This window comes from Pseudonaja textilis, chromosome 1, assembly GCF_049901715.1.
Source record: "Pseudonaja textilis isolate UNSWEBS1 chromosome 1, rPseTex1.2, whole genome shotgun sequence".
NCBI classification, from domain to species: Eukaryota; Metazoa; Chordata; class Lepidosauria; order Squamata; family Elapidae; genus Pseudonaja; species Pseudonaja textilis.
In genome coordinates, this window is record NC_141990.1 from 268,226,806 (window position 1) to 268,246,891 (window position 20,086).

At 35.0% G+C, this 20,086-nt stretch overlaps 1 protein-coding gene across 3 annotated transcripts in view; it reads left to right on the forward strand.

Annotated features, from left to right (window-relative positions):
* The window catches only part of SIPA1L1 (signal induced proliferation associated 1 like 1), a 165,900-nt gene that overhangs the window by 106,109 nt on the left and 39,705 nt on the right, over positions 1 to 20,086 (forward strand). For all 3 annotated transcript variants that reach the window (XM_026708992.2, XM_087921731.1, XM_087921730.1), the window contains 7 exons: positions 1,488 to 3,255; positions 6,205 to 6,335; positions 8,502 to 8,690; positions 12,623 to 12,797; positions 14,451 to 14,554; positions 16,533 to 16,690; positions 19,110 to 19,683. In XM_026708992.2, the coding sequence (XP_026564777.1) occupies positions 1,767 to 3,255; positions 6,205 to 6,335; positions 8,502 to 8,690; positions 12,623 to 12,797; positions 14,451 to 14,554; positions 16,533 to 16,690; positions 19,110 to 19,683 (2,820 nt within the window). In that variant the 5' untranslated portion in view covers positions 1,488 to 1,766. The remainder of the gene's footprint in view (positions 1 to 1,487; positions 3,256 to 6,204; positions 6,336 to 8,501; positions 8,691 to 12,622; positions 12,798 to 14,450; positions 14,555 to 16,532; positions 16,691 to 19,109; positions 19,684 to 20,086) is intronic.

The window sequence follows — 20,086 nt, forward strand, 5'->3', positions numbered from 1 at the left end:
ATCTATCTATCTATCTATCTATCTATCTATCTATCTATCTATCTATCTATCATCCAGAATTGCAGTAATTGAGGAACAGAGGTGGTTGGTGGGTTTCAAAGTGTTAAAATGAAAGGCAAAGTTGTTCCACATCTAGTTCTAGATTTCCCTTTTCCAGGAAACCATTACCTAACAGCAAAAGGAAGAACAGGAAGTCTGGTTTCTTTCTGAACTGTCTCCATGTCAGATGGGGCAAAGGTTACAATTTTAAGGCAGGTGATTGAGTGTCCTTTCCCTTCCCTCCAATATCCCATTTGCTGATTCTTGGTAAATAAGTATAGCACAGAGAGATTAGAGGGATGAGATAAGAACTCATTAAAGTCATCTTCCTGAGAATGATTCTATACCTAGAGCTAACCCACAAAATGCCATTTAGAAATAGCATTGGTAAAAAATTTTCTTATTTTGAGTACAATCCCAGCTAATCAAGGAAAGCTGACTTACAATCTGAATATCATTTTATACACTATTTAAATGTCAAAAAGTCGATCAATTTCTCAAAAGCAATAATTGTCTTTTTTTTTTAAGGAATTTGTCATGAGTATGAGAAGGTGGCTTTTAGGTAACAGAGATTTTTGCTGAGTTCATACAAGAGAGAGAAAGATTCTATCTCTGTCTGCCAGCAGCTTCTATTTACATTTTTAAATTTTTTTGCAAGTTTTACATAACATGTAATTTGACTCTAAGGGAGCTTTTTTGCTGTCATTAGCTAACTGCTCACACATTATTACTGCTACTGATCTTGTATATATATTTTTTGTATTTGATTCATACATAATAATTACTAAAACCATATATTAGAGGACTTTTTAAAATATACAAAATAGAACAAACAAAATAAAGAATAAAATGATAACGAATTATAAAAGCAGCAACAAAAAGTTAACAATCTCAGAGTAACATTAAATATTATTAATAATGAAAAGATCTGAAAGAATAAAAATGGCCATGTCTAGCGCTGGTGACAGTTGCTCAACAATGGCTGTTATTGGATTCCAAAATGAGAGGAGCTGGCCCTGAAACAGGCCTTTATATTCCCATGTTCCCTCAACAGCCTCCTCTCTCCACACCTTTACAATCTATTTGAAAATAACATCTGACTTGGGGATGGTACAAAAGGGTGAAATAACAAAAAATAGGGAAGTGCATCCTGAAAAAATTGACTTGCACAGCATTACTTTAGGATGTAGTTCATTCATACTGATTTGTTATTTAGAAGTGTTCAGCTGTTTGAAATGTTGAGCATGCTTTCTCTAATCATCTGTTTTAAATATTTAAAAAAATACATTTTCTTTATAAAGACTGTAAGATATCAGCTATGTCCTACATTGTTACTGATACATAGGGCAAAATATACTGAGAAAGAAGCTGGTACAAAAAGCTTTTCTGTTTTTATTACTTATTTTATGCAATGACTAATGTCCTGTGTACTTCTTTATTTCCTCTAGGTTTAAAGCGAATATTGAAGCTTTGGCCCCCACTATTTTTGTATGTGTGGAAGATGACTGCTTGATAAAATGGGTGACTTTCAATTCCAAAGAAGTGAAAATGACTGAAGAACAGCATCTTTAGACTATTTGCCACTAAATTAAATGATCACAACTGGGATCTCATGCACCCCTTATATTTTCTGGAGGATCTTCTCCAGAAGAGAGTTTTACATTTAAAAGGCGGACATGAGTGTATTTTCCTTTGGAGCTTACTAAGACTAAACACACTTTCCAATAATGACCAGCTTGAAACGGTCCCAGACTGAAAGGGCTGTTGCCACCGGAATATCAGATGTTGCCCCCAAAGTACATTCAGATGACTTTTATATGAGGCGCTTTAGATCACAGAATGGTAGCTTGGGATCTTCAGGAATGGCTCCAGTAGGCCCTCCACGCAATGAAGGATCACATCATCTTACTTCTACTCCTGGAGTTCCTAAAATGGGAGTTAGAGCAAGGATTGCAGACTGGCCCCCAAGGAAGGAGAATGTCAAAGAAAACAGTAGATCAAGTCAAGAAATGGATACATCGAACTGTCTGGATAGTATGTCCTCAAAAAGTAGTCCAGGGAGTCAGGGAAGTTCTATTAACTTAAACAGTAGTGATTCTGTCATGTTGAAGAGTATTCAAAACACACTTAAAAACAAAGCAAGACAATCTGACAACTTAGATTCTAGATTTCTTACACCTGATGGTTACCACAGCTCCCCAAGAAAAGCTCTTCGTAGAATAAGACAGCGTAGTAATAGTGACATCACTCTAAGTGAGCTTGATGTAGATAGTTATGATGAATGTATCTCACCCAGTTACAAATCGGGACCATCACTGCACAGAGAATATGGCAGCACCTCCTCAATAGATAAGCAAGGTACCTCAGGGGAAAGTTTTTTTGACTTGTTAAAAGGTTATAAAGATGATAAGTCTGATCAAAGACGTCCAGCCTCCAGCAAATTTAGTGAACTCCTTATAGCTAGTGGAAGTAAAGGTTCGGGATTTTCTTTGGATGTGATAGATGGACCCATTTCTCAAAGGGAGAACCTTCGATTATTTAAAGAAAGGGAGAAACCACTGAAGAGGCGTTCAAAATCAGAGACCGGAGATTCTTCTATTTTTCGCAAGCTGCGTAATGCCAAAGGTGAAGGAGATCTCGGAAAGACTTCAGATCTAGAAGACAGCAGATCAGAGGATAGTGTCAAGCCTTGGACTTGCCCCAAATGTTTTGCTCATTATGATGTCCAGAGTATATTATTTGATTTAAACGAAGTGGCAGTTAACCGGCATAATGTTATAAAAAGAAGGAACACAACTACTGGAGCTTCTGCTGCTGCGGTTGCATCGTTAGCTTCTGGACCGTTGTCCCATTCTGCAAGTTTTAATTCCCCTATGGGTAGTACAGAAGAACTGAATTCTAAAGGAAATTTAAATGTGGACCAGGGAGATGATAAAAGCAATGATCTTGTATTGAGTTGTCCATATTTTCGTAATGAGATCGGTGGAGAAGGAGAAAGAAATATCAGCCTCACCAAATCTAACTCTGGATCCTTTAGTGGCTGTGAAAGTGCCTCTTTTGAGTCTACTCTTAGCTCTCATTGCACAAATGCGGGAGTGGCTGTACTTGAAGTACCCAAAGAAAATCTGGTGTTACACCTGGACAGAGCCAAGAGGTACATTGTTGAACATGTGGATCTTGGTGCATATTACTATCGGAAATTCTTCTATCAGAAAGGTGAGTTATTAACTACTTTGGAAATGTTGCTGTATACTCAACATTTACCTAAGGAACTGCTTTGATGCACAGGGTTCATTTATCTACTAGGACCTGTACAAATCTTCTGTGGCATGTTGTGCTTTGGCAAAGACTTGACAGAAACATACTAGGCTGCTGGTTTCTTTCAAAAAGAAAGAAACAAAGAAAGAAAAGCAGCTGAACTACTTTACCTCACAAGCCTCACTAGCATTTTCAAGTCTCCCCAGACTTTTTGAAAATGCTCATTGAGGCACATGGTAGCTTATTAAGTCAAATCATGACATCTCTTTCCAGTATGGAGTTCTTTATCAAAATAAATCTTCACATGGATCTGTTATATGCTGTTTGTAATTTATGACACATATGACAAATTAGGCATTTCATAGTTTAATACTGAGGAGGAACTGTACTACAATATTATTTAAGGCGGAACTAGAAGGACATGTTTCCCTTAGAGGCTTGCATTCTTTCTCAGATTTCTCTTTTCTAGAAGCTCTCACTATGAAAGCTTTCTGCTGTGAAGTTACTATGTGGCTTGAACTTTAACTATGGTTAATTCAATTTGAGGCTAGCCTCAAAAACAACTGTTTAAAAATGATGTCTTTTAAAGTGGATTGTTAATAATGACCACAACTCTTGATCTTGATTTAAATGGAAGCAGAAACCTTTTAGTTCCTGAACCACTTGGAAAGGGAAAGAAAGATTTTATTTATTTACTTATTCATCAGATTCACATGGCTGCCCATCTCAAAAACAAATGACTCTGGGTAGTGTACAAGCTAAAAAATATTCAAAACAACCGTTAATATTATAATAGTTAAACATTACAAACATTACAAAGTTTGAATCACAATAGCACTCGAGATGGAAATTTCTGTCAGTAAACAATTCATTATGTGATGCAACTTCCTGTTAGCTTCCCACAACCAAAGTCAATAAGGAAGCTAGTTGGAAGTTGCAAGCCCCAGGCACAAACAGGCAGGTCAGTGGCTTCTGCCAGGTGGGGGGTGGGGAAGGAGAGGGAGGGTGTGAGTGTGGGGGAGGGTTGGCAAGGATACATGAGAAATGCCATGCAGATTGCCAAGGGTGTGTGAGATGTACCACATAGGTGGAGAGAATGTGTGATGGTATGTAAGGGGATCTTCACAGATCAGGGAGGATGCATGGGGTTCCACAAGTGGCTGACCCAGTGTGAACACAGAGGGGTGGTGAGAGATTGTGCAGGTAGGGAAGATTTACCCCACTGACTTGCTCTTTGCCTTTCTGGGAACAGAAGCATGGAAAGTTGCAAAAGGCAATTGTGTGATCACAACACTCTTGGCAACTCATCATAGTTGTGAAAAGCCAATCATCCAGATCATGATCATACAACTACAGAAGTGCTCGGGCAGCCAGAACTCTGAGAAGTTGTATAATCTCCATTGATTCAGTGCTGTTGTAAATTCGGACAGTCGCTGAATAAATGGTCTTAAGTCAATGATGTATAAAAAGCATGTACAACTTTAAGAAGAGCTTATGTCATTCAGAGTGATAATCAAATGTAGATTTTTAAGAAGGACTGCAAATACCTATAGATTTCAACCTATGAAGGACATTTCTATTTTTTTTATTTTAAAAAAGCAGTTGTACATAAATTATTCTTGTTCTAGAAACAGAGTATCATCAACATAATTATCTTAATGTAAAATATTACATTAAGACACATCCACTGCTTTCTTAACAAAAATATTGCTGCTATCTACTTGTGAGGTTATGTTTTCAGTGTTCCATTCTGATCAATAGCCTGGTATTTCTTATATAGTATCCATAAAACTATTAGACCAGTTTAGAATAGAATAGAATAGAATAGAATAGAATAGAATAGAATAGAATAGAATAGAATAGAATAGAATAGAATAGAATTCTTTATTGGCCAACTGTGATTGGACCCACAAGGAATTTGTCTTGGTGCATATGCTCTCAGTGTACATAAAAAAAGGATACATTCGTCAAGAATCATAAAGTATGACACTTAATAATAGTCATAGGGTATAATAAGCTATCAAATCATACTAGGAAACAGTAAAAATTGTAAGGATTCAAGCAACAAAGGACAACATACAGTCATAAGTGGTAGGAGATGGATGAAAGGAAGGATGGGAAAATTATTAGTAATAGTAATGCAGACTTAGTAAATAGTATGACAGTGTTGAGGGAATTATTTGTTTAGCAGAGTAATGGCATTTGAGAAAATCTGTTCTTGTGTCTAGTTGTTTTAGTGTGCAGTGCTCTATAGCATCCTTTTGAGGGTAGGAGTTGAAACAATTTATGTCCAAGATGTGAGAGGTTTTTCAAATCAGTGTAGAGTTGGACCTGAATGGAATTCCATCTGAAAACATTTTCATTTTGACAGTTGTCAAATAATGATAGTTCATTCCCTTTAGTTTTTATGTTTTACTATATGTTTTATTTTAAGTGTTTTATATTTTGTTATACTTTATGTATATCTAAGAATGTTTGGCATGGTAGATAAAAATGAAGAATAACGGAAATATGATTTTAGATTAGAGTGTTTTTGAATGACCGTATTTGAAAAATCAATATATGATTGCATACCATGGAATTTTACAATGGAACATGCTGCCAGTTGATTATAATTATAGATATTTTTGGGTTTATAGATAGTTTTGGGTTACACTTGGAATAAAAAAAACTCTAGATGGTGCTCAGGTTCAATTCTGATTGCCTGGTCCATATGCTACATGTTATGTTTTTATGCCTACACTTGGTTAGAACTCGTGTTTGAAGCAAAATTGTTCCGTCTGAACTAGTCTTAAAACCTGGAAATATTATGATAACATTAATATGTATCCTTTTTATGAAATATAATTATTCTTTCATTTTTCCACCTCTATCCCCCAAATATGTGTTTGATTTTAATTGCACAAGAACACTGGAACTACTTTGGGGCAGATGAAAACCTTGGTCCCGTAGCTGTCAGCATCAGAAGAGAAAAACCTGAGGAAATAAAAGAAAATGGTTCCCAGTACAATTACCGCATTATTTTCAGAACTAGTGAGGTAAGTGGGCAGTAAAGAAATAAGAAATTTGACTTCCATGTTGAACTTGTTACAAAAATCATATGCCTAACATTGGAAGGATAATAGCTGTCAGTAATTTAATATTATGCAACAAACAGTTGTGTATTTTATAAACCTCAGGTTTTAAAGAGTGGTGTTCCTGTACAAAGAATTTTCTAAATTTATACAGCATTGAAATTAAAAATCCCCAAACTTGCCATTCAACATGCTCTTATGCATGTTTATTTTATGTTTTGAGAAGAAAGATTCAGAAATAACCTAATTAAAAACCCAGTGAATTGTTTTTCTAACAATACTTAGCAGAAATCTCACACAGGTGATGTACAACTTAAGATTCAGTAGCAGCCTTTGATATGCTTCTTAGAATTAGGGGGAATAATAATAAGTTATATTAACCTATGATGATAGCTGTGGATATTTACACTGGAAAAATAAGGCAAGTTTTTATATAGCAATAGCACTTCGACTTATATACAATTTCATAGTGCTTTACAGCCCTCTAAGTGGTTCATCATTTTATCAACCTCAGAAGGATGGAAGGCTGACTGAATCCTGAGCCACACAGATTCGAACTCCTGGAGTGAGCAGTGAGTTAGCCTACAGTACTGCATTCAAACCACTGGGCCAACACGGCTCTTATGCAAGGTTTTATTTATGCTTGTATGGAAAGTTTAATTATTTTTAATTTTTAATTTTATTTTATCCCCTCTAAACATACATTTCCTTAAACTATGTCAGGAATTGCCATTACATGGTACAAAATGAGCAAATATTTGCTCAGGACTAGGAAATTTTTCTTAACACTTTAGGACACATAACTATGATAATGTTATTTTGTTATTAATTTCTGTCTTTCCTTTATACAAATATAAAATGATACACCATTATTACAGTTTTATATGTGTTCTGTGTTAAAGGCAATGCTGTTTGATGACAAGAATGCGAAGTCCTGATTATGAAGAACAGTATTAGCTTTTGTTAGATGAAAGTAGAAAAGTTTGTTAGATGGAACTAGCAGAGATTGTAAGGACACAGACCTTCACTTCAAAACATCACTTAACTGATTATAAAAGGGTACTTTTAAAAAGGCAACAAAATTGTTAGTCTAAGTGATAGTGAGTTAAAAAAGGTAATAATTTATGCAAATATTAGATAAAATCTGTTTTGCTTTAATAATTCTGCTAGCTTCTACAATTTTTAACGAAGTCATTTCAATAAATGAAATAATATTGAATGATTTTGCACTATCACTTATTTCATAAACCTTATCTGTTTAATACAGGTTTCATATTATTTTGCACTTAAGCAACCCTAAATATTGATAAGAAAATGCTTTGTTTGCTCTTTTATTATTAATGTAATTATAGCCTTAACTAAAAATTATTTTATACATTACTGAGAAAATATTGAACGTATCCTGTTTTTTTGGGTAGCATTGGAAGGAAAATATAGCAGAAAAAAGACACACAAAATTTAGGCTCTTGGCAATCCACTCACTCTTATGACTGACTGCAGGGATGCTGCAGTTTTCTCCACCTGCCAGTTTTCCCTTCCCATCTCACCCCATTGGATCCTTTAGGCCTATCTTTCACCTATCTGGGTCCCCACAGCCTCCCTCTAGGTCTCAAACTCTAGGGCAGAGCTGTCAAACTCCCAACCCATGGACCGGGTACGCCACGCGCAGGCCATGCCCATGCCCGGTTTGGTGAAGGGGGAAAAAGTCCCAATACGTCATGTGACAGCACTGTGACGAAGCGAGTTTGACATCCTGCTCTAGGGCCTCCTCTCTTCGCTTATTGGACCTTTTCTGAAATTCAGCTTTGGAAGGAAAATTGGCAATTTGCCATGCAGCCTTACAAAGAGTCTGTGTGGTGCTGTCCCAGTAAAGGTGAGTGAACTGAGGCATGATGGAGTGAGGAGGCCCAAGAATGTGGAAGCGACCAAGATGGGAAACACAGCCCAGTGTGCATCAATGGTAGACAAGTGCCGGCTCTGTATGAACTGAGGAGATGCTGTAGTACATTTTCAATTGTCCTATTTAAAGTGTTATTTTGTGTGGGAATTAGAAAATATTATTATTGCATATATTCTATATATTCCTAACACATTTTCTTCACAACTTAATTTTGTTTATTTTATTTCTAGCTTACAACACTAAGGGGTACTGTCTTGGAAGATGCAATACCTTCAACTGCAAAGCATTGCACAGCCAGGGGGTTGCCCTTGAAAGAAGTCCTAGAACATGTGGTTCCTGAATTAAATATACATTGCCTCAGGTTGGCTTTCAATACCCCTAAAGTCACAGAGCAGCTTATGAAACTCGATGAACAAGGGGTAAGATTTACATTGCACATTTTTGGTTTTTAGATGGTTAGTCTTAACTGTTGGGAGTTTTTTTTGTTTATCTTAAAAATGTTATATAAAGCTATATATTGATGTTAAAGAGTAAGACATTTCAAGAGTTAGCTTGCTCTCAAATAATTTAATCAGACACATGGAGGAGCTAAATATTGCCAGTTAGAAATAAAGATCCATGACATTTTAAGCATATAACTATTTTAATTATATTATCAATTACAAATTATTTTCTTTATACACTGCTGCAAAACATTGCATAAGAAGCTGATTTCAAAATTATGCCTTTCTACCTATGACATTTGAGCTAACTTGACAATACATTTTAACAATGAACTTCATTAGGTTCTTAGTACTGCTTGTAAAATATTAATTTAAAGTTGTAATTCTATCATATTAAAGCTTTGCAGTTAATGGCATTCAATTCAGGTATTTTGGGATAAAGGTAGATGTATTCTACACTTGTTCTCTGCCTTTGTGCTATATTGAACTACCCTTTTCAGGAGATGAGTGAGAAAAATGTTATCATTTTGATTAGCTTGTTGTTCTCAACAGGTTTGTTTTAATCAATTTTAGAATCTTTCTAAGCTGCCAGAAATATAAGAGCTGCATATTTATTCCAGTATCTCTTTCCAAAAAGTTTTCCTCCGAAAACTATTTTGGCTTATGGAATATTACAGGATACCATTTTGATTATTATGCTAACTTTAGAAATACAGGTGAAACTCGAAAAATTAGAATATCGTGCAAAAGTTCATTTATTTCAGTAATGCAACTTAAAAGGTGAAACTAATATATGAGATAGATTTGTCATAATTGAGATGATTATGGCTTACAGTTCATGAAAACCCCAAATCCGCAATCTCAGAAAATTAGAATCTTGTGAAAAGGTTCAATATTCTAGGCTCAAAGTGCCCCACTCAAATCAGCTAATTAAGCCGTAACACCTGCAAAGGGTTCCTGAGCCTTTAAATCTCAGTCTGGTTCAGTAGGAATTACAATCATGGGAAAGACTGCTGACCTGACAGTTGTGCAGAAAACAATCATTGACAACCCTCCATAAGGAGGGAAAGTCTCAAAAGGTAATTGCAAAAGAAGTTGGATGTTCCCAAAGTGCTGTATCAAAAGCATATTAATAGGAGGTATGTGGAAGGGAAAAGTGTGGAAGAAAAAGGTGCACAAGCAGTAGGGATGACTGCAGCCTGGAGAGGAGTGTCAGGTAAAGGCCATTCAAAAGTGTTGGGGACTTTCACAAGGAGTGGACTGAGGCTGGAGTCAGTGCATCAAGAGCCACCATACACAGACGGATCCTGGACATGGGCTTCAAATGTCGTATTCCTCTTGAACAGCAAACGTCAGAAGCATCTTACCTGGGCTAAAGAAAAACAGACCTGGTCTGTTGCTCAATGGTCCAAAGTCCTCTTTTCTGATAAGAGCAACTTTTGCATCTCATTTGGAAATCAAGGACCCAGAGTATGGAGGAAGAATGGAGAGGTACACACTGCAAGATGCTTGAAGTCCAGTGTGAAATTTTCACAGTCTGTGTTGATTTGGGGAGCCATGTCATCTGCTGGTGTTGGTCCACTGTGCTTCATTAAGTCCAGGGTCAATGCAGCCATCTACCAGGAGATTTTGGAGCACTTCATGCTTCCTTCCACAGATGAGCTTTATGGGGATGCTGACTTCATTTTCCAGCAGGACTTGGCACCTGCCCACACTGCCCAAAGCACCAAAACCTGGTTCAATGACTGTGGGATTACTTGCCAGCAAACTTGCCTGACCTGAACCCCATAGAGAATCTGTGGGGCATTGCCAAGAGAAAGATGAGAGACATGAGACCGAACAATGCAGAAGAGCTGAAGGCCGCTATTGAAGCATCCTGGTCTTCCATAACACCTCAGCAATGCCACAGGCTGATAGCTTCCATGCCACGCCGCATTGAGACAGTAATTGCTGCAAAAGGGGCCCAAACGAAGTACTGAGTACATATGCGTGGTTATACTTTTCAGAGGTCCAATATTGTTCTGTGTACAATCCTTGTTTTATTGATTGCATGTAATATTCTAATTTTCTGAGATTGTGGATTTGAGGTTTTCATGAGCTGTAAGCCATAATCATCTCAATTATGACACATCACGGCTTGAACTATCTTACTTTGCATGTAATGAGTCTATCTCACACATTAGTTTCACCTTTTAAGTTTCATTACTGAAATAAATGAACTTTTGCATGATATTCTAATTTTTCGAGTTTCACCTGTGAGAGGGACCATCAAGATTTTTGGACTTAAGAATCACTAACAGGGTAAATACTCAAATCATTCTCAATATGGGATTATCCGTTCAAGAGCAGATGAAAATGAGCAAGTTGAAGCTTATCCAAGATACGATGCAGGTGCTATTATTGAGAACCTAAGGCAATTTGGGAGATGTTAATATAGTCTTAGAAGTGTTCCTTGAGAAAATGAGTTGTACTGAGAACGTTTCTTTCTCTAGCATAGGTATATATGTAAAAAAATGGAGAATTTTTCCTGGGAAAACAAATTTTAAAATTGCTTAATTACTTTCCTTTTTTATAAACAATATTTGACATCTTTAACTCTTTGGCTCTTTGAGCATTTTGCATATGGCCAAAAGGCCAAAAAAAAACCTTCAAGCCTTGCAAAGTCAGTAGAAGCATCCTGTTATAGTCAATAGATTTTAGGCCTCTTACATAACATTATGAAATGGAAGACGGAGCAGATTTTATTACAATATACTGTATCTGGGTCCCTGGCAAGTTGTCGACTAGGCTCTGAGGAATACACAGAATGATAAACAATATTTGGCTCTGTCAGAACATTAGAAACCTATTTTAAGAGGAATTCACTGTGTTTCTCTGGATACACTCTTAGACCACAACCACACATACTATCTACTGTGATTTTTCTAAATGTTTTTGAATATCTAAATACCTGTTTTGAATATATATCTATGAATGTATGTATGTATGTATTTATGCATGCATGTATGCATCTTCGGAAGAAGCCTCTTGGATGAGAAGCGAAATGTCTTCCAAGAAAAACCAGAAAGTCCAGTTGCTTCTTCAAAAAGCACCTTTGGGATCTGGATCATCTCTACGACCTGGATGACTGAGAATCTCCATAGACTTTTTCTTTCTTGTTCAGTCCATATAGTCAGTGTTAAGTGCTAATGGCATAAAAATAATTTAAGTAGATATAATGAAGTTATCATAAAAACCCAGGTGCTTTTGTGATAATTCAATGTTTAGTGAGAAGTAAGTAGCTTGACTAATTTATTTTCCATATTACAGTTTTTGGTAATTTTCTAATGATGAAAAACATTACCTGATGAAAACATTTCTTTTACACCATCATTGGTTACTCACTTCAATTGTAAGCATTATTTTTGTAAATTTTATGTAGTAATATAGTTGGATGAGGAAAACTTGATTATTTAATTACCTTAAATTGCATATTTTAACATATAAGCTGTTCACAAATTGACATTTCAAGAATTCTTGCCATTGATTTGACTGGATCAGGCTAATGTTCATCTTGTTTTATTTATTTAACTTCCAATTATCTTAAAACACCAAAATTATTGTAAATTCAGAAAAAAATAAGGCAGTATTTTCAAACCTAGGATTTAAAATACTGAGGCTTTTTTCTTTTGTATTTTTCAATTTTGGGGTATGTGAAATTTGGAATTAAGCCAATAGTTCTGAATTATTTTGTGGAGCAATTTGAAGTACAGAATAGTAAATATATAGAACCTTGTCATTTTCATTTTTTTCACTCAGCTTTCTTATTACAGAAAACAGAGTTGAATTTGAAAGGAATAGCCTTGTGCCTCTTGATGCAACACAGATAACACAAGAATGCAAACTTGAGTTTTTATTTATATTTACAGTTAAGCTATCAGCTGAAAGTGGGAATCATGTACTGCAAGTCTGGGCAAAGCACAGAAGAGGAAATGTACAATAATGAATCAGCAGGCCCAGCCTTTGAAGAATTTCTTCAGTTGCTGGGAGAACGGGTTCGACTTAAAGGATTTGAAAAGTATCGTGCCCAGCTAGACACAAAGAGTAAGGCTGCCTTTTTTATTCAGAATAATGAAAATATTGAGTACAAAAATAATGAAACCAAAGCTGTAGTCCTTGTGAAGCATCAGCCACCCCAACAGCATAGCACAAAGCTGGAGCCAACTCAGGAAACATCGTACACCCCAGCCTAGTCCCAGCCACCATCACTACCCAGTACTCCAGAGCTGTCTTGCACTCTGCCCCCCAGCTGACCCTCATGATGTTCTTATCCCTGGTGCTAACATGGATGCCCACCTAAGCCCTTCACAAGACAGCTGCTGGCCAAGAGAGCCATCTTTCCCAAGCCTTGCAAGGAAACCGTCATGTGGAACCTTAGGAAGAAAGCCTTGCGTGTTCTGCAGCTGATTCACTGAGGGCTAAGCCAAGACTGGTCAGCAGTGTGAGCAAGATGATGAAGGTCAACTCTGGCAGCAGGCGCCATAGAGTGCAGGGTGCCAAAAGGGCAAAAGCAGGGGAGATAGGTGGGTGGGAGAAGTGAAGTGCCCTGTGGTTGTAAGTGTGGACCAATTGCCAAGTCCCTGAATTTTGATCATGTGATCATGGGGGTGCTGCAATGGTTATAACTTTGGGAACTGGTTGTATATATCCCCTCATTCAGCATCTCCATAACTTTAAACAATAATTGAATAAATGAATGTAAGTTAAGGACTGACCTGTATCTCAGTTTCCAAGCAAGGTCTTTTTTTTACGTTTTCATGTATTAGCTAATTCTCAAGAGATAATTTCTTAAAATGACTTCATAAATCTTACCAACTATATCACTCAAGATATACTTTGTTACTAAATTTAAACATTAACCCATGCTTAAAAATGAAAAAAACCCATATCTAATAAAATGTGAATATATAGCTATAAATGATAACATATTAATCACCCCAAATAAAACTACATCTGTAGTTTGCATTTATTTCCAGTTATCAATATTTTGTTTCATAATAAATACAATAAATTTTAGCTTCCTTTCTCTCTGACATGGAAAGTATGGTTCGCTTCTGGGGGTAATCAAAGTTTTTAAAGTCTGCATACCAGACAATATTAACATAGATGCATTGAAAAAAAGTATCAAATTCTCATTACTAGCTTTTATTGCAAAGAGCACACTAACTTATAAACCTGCTAATGGGTTGGATATGTGAATTTATGATGTTTATGGCATACAGATATGACAATTTATCTGTAACACTAATGATAGGATGAAATAAATCTAAATAAATTGTCTCAATTTAAAAAGTAGTTTATTGTACTGAACAAGAGGTTAATGTTGAAATGACACATGCAAGGGCATAACACTAATTTAGTTTCTATTTTATAATTATAATTGGTAAGCATACAATATTCTAGGAAAAGTATTGCAAAATTTGCACATTGAAAATTATGTTATATGGTTTCTAGCATATTCACTTTTAAGTATCTTTGGTTTTTCTGGCAACCCTTAGAATGTATAATGTGTTTAAAATACAACATATTAAAATATATATATAAAATTAAAAATAAGTAATATTTCTATTTTTTATTTTGCTCTAGAATAAATATTACATTGATTTGGTGCTTGTTTAAATGTATATTTTGCAATCTTGTGGATTGTGTTATTTATAATAATAATAATAAATTAGACCTTATATTATTTATTTACAGCTGATTCAACTGGTACGCACTCTCTTTATACAACGTATAAAGAGTATGAAATCATGTTTCATGTTTCTACAATGTTACCATATACACCCAACAACAAACAACAGGTAGGAACTACTTGAATAATCAGAATATTTAATGTTTATTTCAAATATTATATTAAATTACATTTTTGGCTATCTTGACTAGCTGAAACAAGTATTGGGCTCTCTTGTATCTTATAATTTATATTGTGATGAAAAGGAGGTGGGGAATATTTTTTCGTTTTCAATACATTGAGTTTTTATCACTGATTAGACTGGTTTCATTTGTACTACTGTATCTCTTTTAAGATATCTAAATTAAGAAGCAAATTTGAACAGACAACAAAAATGGCACCATATGACAAAACTAATTTGGGGATTAAAAAAAACAGTGTGTGTAGAACTTTTTATTCCAGTGCAGATGTTTTGGAGATTTTTGTTTCCTTTACAGAAATTGCTTTACTTTAATCACCTAAGGAGAAGTTGCTTTATGTCATTCTTGAAAACCATATTTACAGAAATGTTGGGATGTTCATGCTATTTAGAATTTGATTTTGATTTGTAAGTTCATGACAATCCAGTGTATTTACTACTAACATTGAGCTGGAAGAATAAAATCTGGCCAACATTCCCTTCGGAGTAACAGTGGAATAGCACTGACAGAATAGCAACCTTCTCCATGCAGATATCTGCACTAGTAATTGAATATTTTTGTGGGACCTATTGTTCTTTGCAAGGCAACGTATTACCAAGCTAGACCTTGGGATAATCAGCATATGGTAGACCTAATTTGTTTGCAGACTGTTAATCTGATGGAGCCAGGGTGTGGTTCATATTGCTGTTCCACCATGCTGTGTTACCATAAAAATAAACTATGAATGAATATGCTGATTCTCCATGACAGTATTTATGAAATCTCTGACAGGATATGCTCCAAATTCCATATGTTTCTACTTTCTGCAATGTCCTGTCATATATTCTGTGGCTTCAATCCAAAGTATTTTTAGCAGAGAGAACAAGATGGAGACAGAGACAAAGAGGCTGTTTTGTGAAATGTAATACAATTGAAAGCAAAAGCCAGAAAATTTATAATTCTTGAAACACAATTTATAAAGCATAGTTTTACAGTAATGCAAATATATTTGACAAAATGTGGATTATGATTGGTAGTAAGCCATAAAAATGCTTTAAGGAGCTTGCACCAAGATTAATGGAAGATTTTATGTAAAAGATAACTTTTCTATGTGTGAAGTATTATTTTGTCAACAGTTCTGAATCTGATGGGTGGAAAGACTTGCTAACTGCAGAAAAGTAGTTAGTCAGAGAAGTCATCCTTGTCCACTCACGCTTGCCATCTTGACAAAATTAACCCTCCTCCACTGTCCCTTTAGACGTTTTTGAAATGCTTAAAATTTTTCTAATTATTTGGACTGAATTGGGAAAAATGCATATTTTGCAGATACATATCTGAATGTTGAAAAAGTTTTGTGGTGGATTAAACTTTGTTCACATCTAATAGCTTGGATTTCATGTTAATTCTACTAAACGTACATCATTTGTTGCAAATATAACAAACTTGAGAGTTTTTTTCCCCTAAGAAATATTTTTTAAAAATATAGCCTGAATTGAAAAGCAAGAAAAAAATAATTAATTTGATAAGTCAGCCAAAATTAAATAATAATTTTAATATATTGAAAAATATTGCCTAAATTAAAAACTTTGGCATTTTGTAAAGGTTTAGACTATTAGATAGACACACAATATAATAACAAAAATTTTATGACTGGAAATTTAATTTTAGAAATAAAATCTCATGGAAAGATGTTTCTTTGCATTAAGGTAGATCTCTAATTGTTGTTATGGAAACTACAAGTTTTAATTTATTTTAACATATTTTTTATATTGATAAATTCTTCAATAACTTATTTGTTTTAGAAACAATTTTTAAAAACCATCAGGCATTTTTACATTTTAAAACATGAACTAATGGGAACAATAATCATATTCTATAACAATATTAATGCTTTTAATTCTCATGGGTTTCTTGTCTTCATGATCAAAGCTGTTAAGAAAACGACACATTGGGAATGATATCGTGACAATAGTTTTCCAAGAACCTGGAGCCGAATCATTTAGCCCAAAGAATATTCGTTCTCACTTTCAACACGTCTTTGTCATTGTCCGAGTGCACAATCCTTGTACTGACAACGTTTGTTACAGGTAACTATTACACTGTTTATGATGGTTTTGCATGACAGAAAATAACTTTTTCTCTCTAAACCACCCAGAGTCATGTAGGCAGTGAGATGGGTGATGCCTAAATTTGATGTAAATTTGATAACTACAGGTAGTCCTTGATGACATTTGAGCCCAAAATTTCCACTCCTAAAAAAGGCAGTTGCTAAGTGAGTTGTGTATCATTTTGTGACCTTTTTTGCAACAGTTGCTAAATGTATCGCTACAGTTGTTGGGTAAATCATGCAGTCATTAAGCAAATCTGGCTTCCCCCTTTGACTTTGCTAGGCAGCTGGCTGGGAAGTTTACAAATGTTGATCACATGTCTCCAGAACAGTGCAACTGTAATAAATATCTGCCTGTTGCCAAGCACCCAAATTTTGATCATGTGACTGTGGGTATGCTGCAACAGTCATACATGTGAAAAACGATCATGTCACTTGTTTCAGCACTGTTGTAACTTCAAATAACTGTTTAGTTACACTGTTGTAACTAAATGAATGGCTGTAAGTTGAGAACTACTTGCACGAAGTTGCAATATTCAGTCGGAGCATTTTCTAATTCTATTATTATTTAGCAGTAAAATATTTTAGATGCAATTAGAAGTAAATGAAAATCTGAGAACTATTTATTATTTCTATTTTTCCTATCAAAAATGATTATATATGAGTTAAATAGTTTGAAACTAGAGATACTGGCTTTGCACAGCAGAATGAAAACCAAATGTATCTTATACACTAGATTTGTAGTAGTTGTCCCACAATGTTTATATGCAGGGAAATTTCTTTCGAATGCACATTTAGTAAGCAGAACGTGTATTTTTGAAAGATGACTATATATTTCTTTTTCTGGAAAATATCCAAGATATATAAATGGAACGTTTCAACATTCGAGATTGAGAAAGAAAATACTGGCGATATATTTCTTTTTAATGTATTAGAAATACAAATATAGGTTATTTGTTTTATGTGTCCTTCTTAAATGACATGTGTTTCTATATAAAGTAATAGTAACACAAAAAAAGGATATTTCAGAAATATTTATTATTCACTGTTGCTTAAATGGGTAAGACTCTTGAAATAGAAAGAAGGCATTACAATTCTATTTTCTGTTTAGGTGACAGGATTTAAATAATAAAAGTTATGTCATCCTGATCTCATTGTACATAATCTCCATAAATATAATTAGCATTCTTTCTTGATAGACGCATTTCATAGTCTTACTTTACTGCCTTCCCATTCTTCCCTTCCCCTTTTGGTCCTGTCTTAATAAAATCAGAACCCACATCATTTTCAACACTCTTTAAAGTGTCTCCCTTGTATAATAATAAAAAATGGAGATAATGTCATTTTTTTTTTTAGTAGCATTGTTTGGAATAAGTAGAACCCCAGTGGCATCCATCAATATGCATTTTGGACTGGGGGGGGGGCAGGGAGTCGAGAGAAAAGCAACAGATCTACGGTGGGAGGGGTGATGTAATTACCAGCTGAAAGTTGTTGTCAGATTCTCAGAATACAAGGGAGAAGTGAGCATGGCATGGAGTCTTCTATTGACTGTGAGCTAAAACAAAAGTTGAGCTATAGAAATCTGTTGTCACTCAAGCCAGTAGGATTTTCATAAATTCCAATGTAAAAAGGCTGGCAAGAAAAATGGATTGGATCCTGCTGAATCACTAGTACAATGATTCACATGCATTAATGTTCTGTTGAGGTTCTGTAGCTTTACATTTTTTTTAAAAGATGGTTGGCATGATTGCACTTTCCATGTAATTCTTGCTTTTACCAGTGTATTCATCTATTACTCCTCTGCTTCTTTTCTCTTTGGTTAAGGAGCAATAGAAGTAACATTCCCAGTCGGCATTTAAAATAATCTCTTTGCTAAGTAGCAAGTCCTTGTTTCTTTGTAAGTCTGGGAGGGAATAGTTATAAATTTGAGCAATTCAAGGTATTTCTTTTATGTTTTCAGGACATGTGGAGGTGGTTGTTAACATATATTGTAGAGAGCAGAATAAAAGAAATGAATAATGTTTGAATACTTTATTGCCAAGTAACTTCACTTGAAAAATGTAGTTCATAGTTTGTAGGTTTGGAGAAGAATAAAGATACTAAAATACTATTGACTTAATGTAAATGTACTGCATGAAAGCAAAAAACAATAATAGTAATTGATAAAGTGTACTCAAATAGATATATAATATATTGAAGAAATTTTAAGAAATGGTCTAAACTGTAAATAATCAGCATATCAAAGAATTTTTTTTATGTCATGAGGCATCTAGCAGTTGTAACAGAGTATCCTTTCTGTAGAACTGGACTGTCTATAAAAACAACAAAATATATAGCGCACTGAAATTTATAATGTTTTTGCATATTGCTTTAAATCACATTTATATGTATTTTTGCAGTGTTGCTGTGACAAGATCAAGAGATGTGCCCTCATTTGGACCTCCAATTCCTAAAGGCATCACCTTTCCTAAATCAAATGTATTCAGGGACTTCTTACTGGCCAAAGTGATCAATGCTGAGAATGCAGCTCATAAATCAGAAAAATTCCGTGCTATGGCTACTAGAACTCGTCAGGAATACTTGAAAGATTTGGCAGAAAAGAATGTGACAAATACACCCATTGATCCTTCTGGCAAATTCCCTTTCATCTCACTTGCTTCTAAGAAGAAGGAGAAATCCAAACCCCATCCAGGAATAGAATTGCATAGTTCTGGCGCTGTTGTGTGGATTCTCCATGCTAAAGATTATAGCAAGGGTTTAGATATAGATTGTCTTTTGGGCATTTCTAATGAATTTGTTGTTGTAATTGAACAAGATACGAAAAGTGTTGTATTCAATTGTTCCTGCCGCGATGTAATAGGGTGGACTTCAACAGATACAAGCGTCAAAATTTTCTATGAAAGAGGAGAATGCATTTCTGTGGAAAGTTTCAAAAACCCTGAAGATATCAAAGAGATTGTCAAAAGACTAGAGGTTAGAATTCCTTATTTTCCCCTTACCTTCCTTCCTCAAGCATAAATATATAGAGAAATGCTTTAATTTCCTTCTTGGATCTGAACAACAAACTGGCAAAATAAAATGGATGTAGGAGATGACCAGGGGTCAAACATATTCATTTGGAATCTCTTATGTGCCTATATGAAACTTAAATCCACCCCACCCCCCACTTGAAATCTCTTGACTCTTATCTGGCATCACTTCATCTTGACTATTAGCAGATCAGACTCTTGTGCAGGTAGCATGAAATAAACTTGTAGTGCTTTTGGACTCTACTCTGGTTCCTGATTTCTTGTATCTGACAATGTTCTACCCACTTACTAGGTTACTTTTCAAATCCTTGTCCTACTCAGAGCAATAAAACATCTTGTAGCTTATT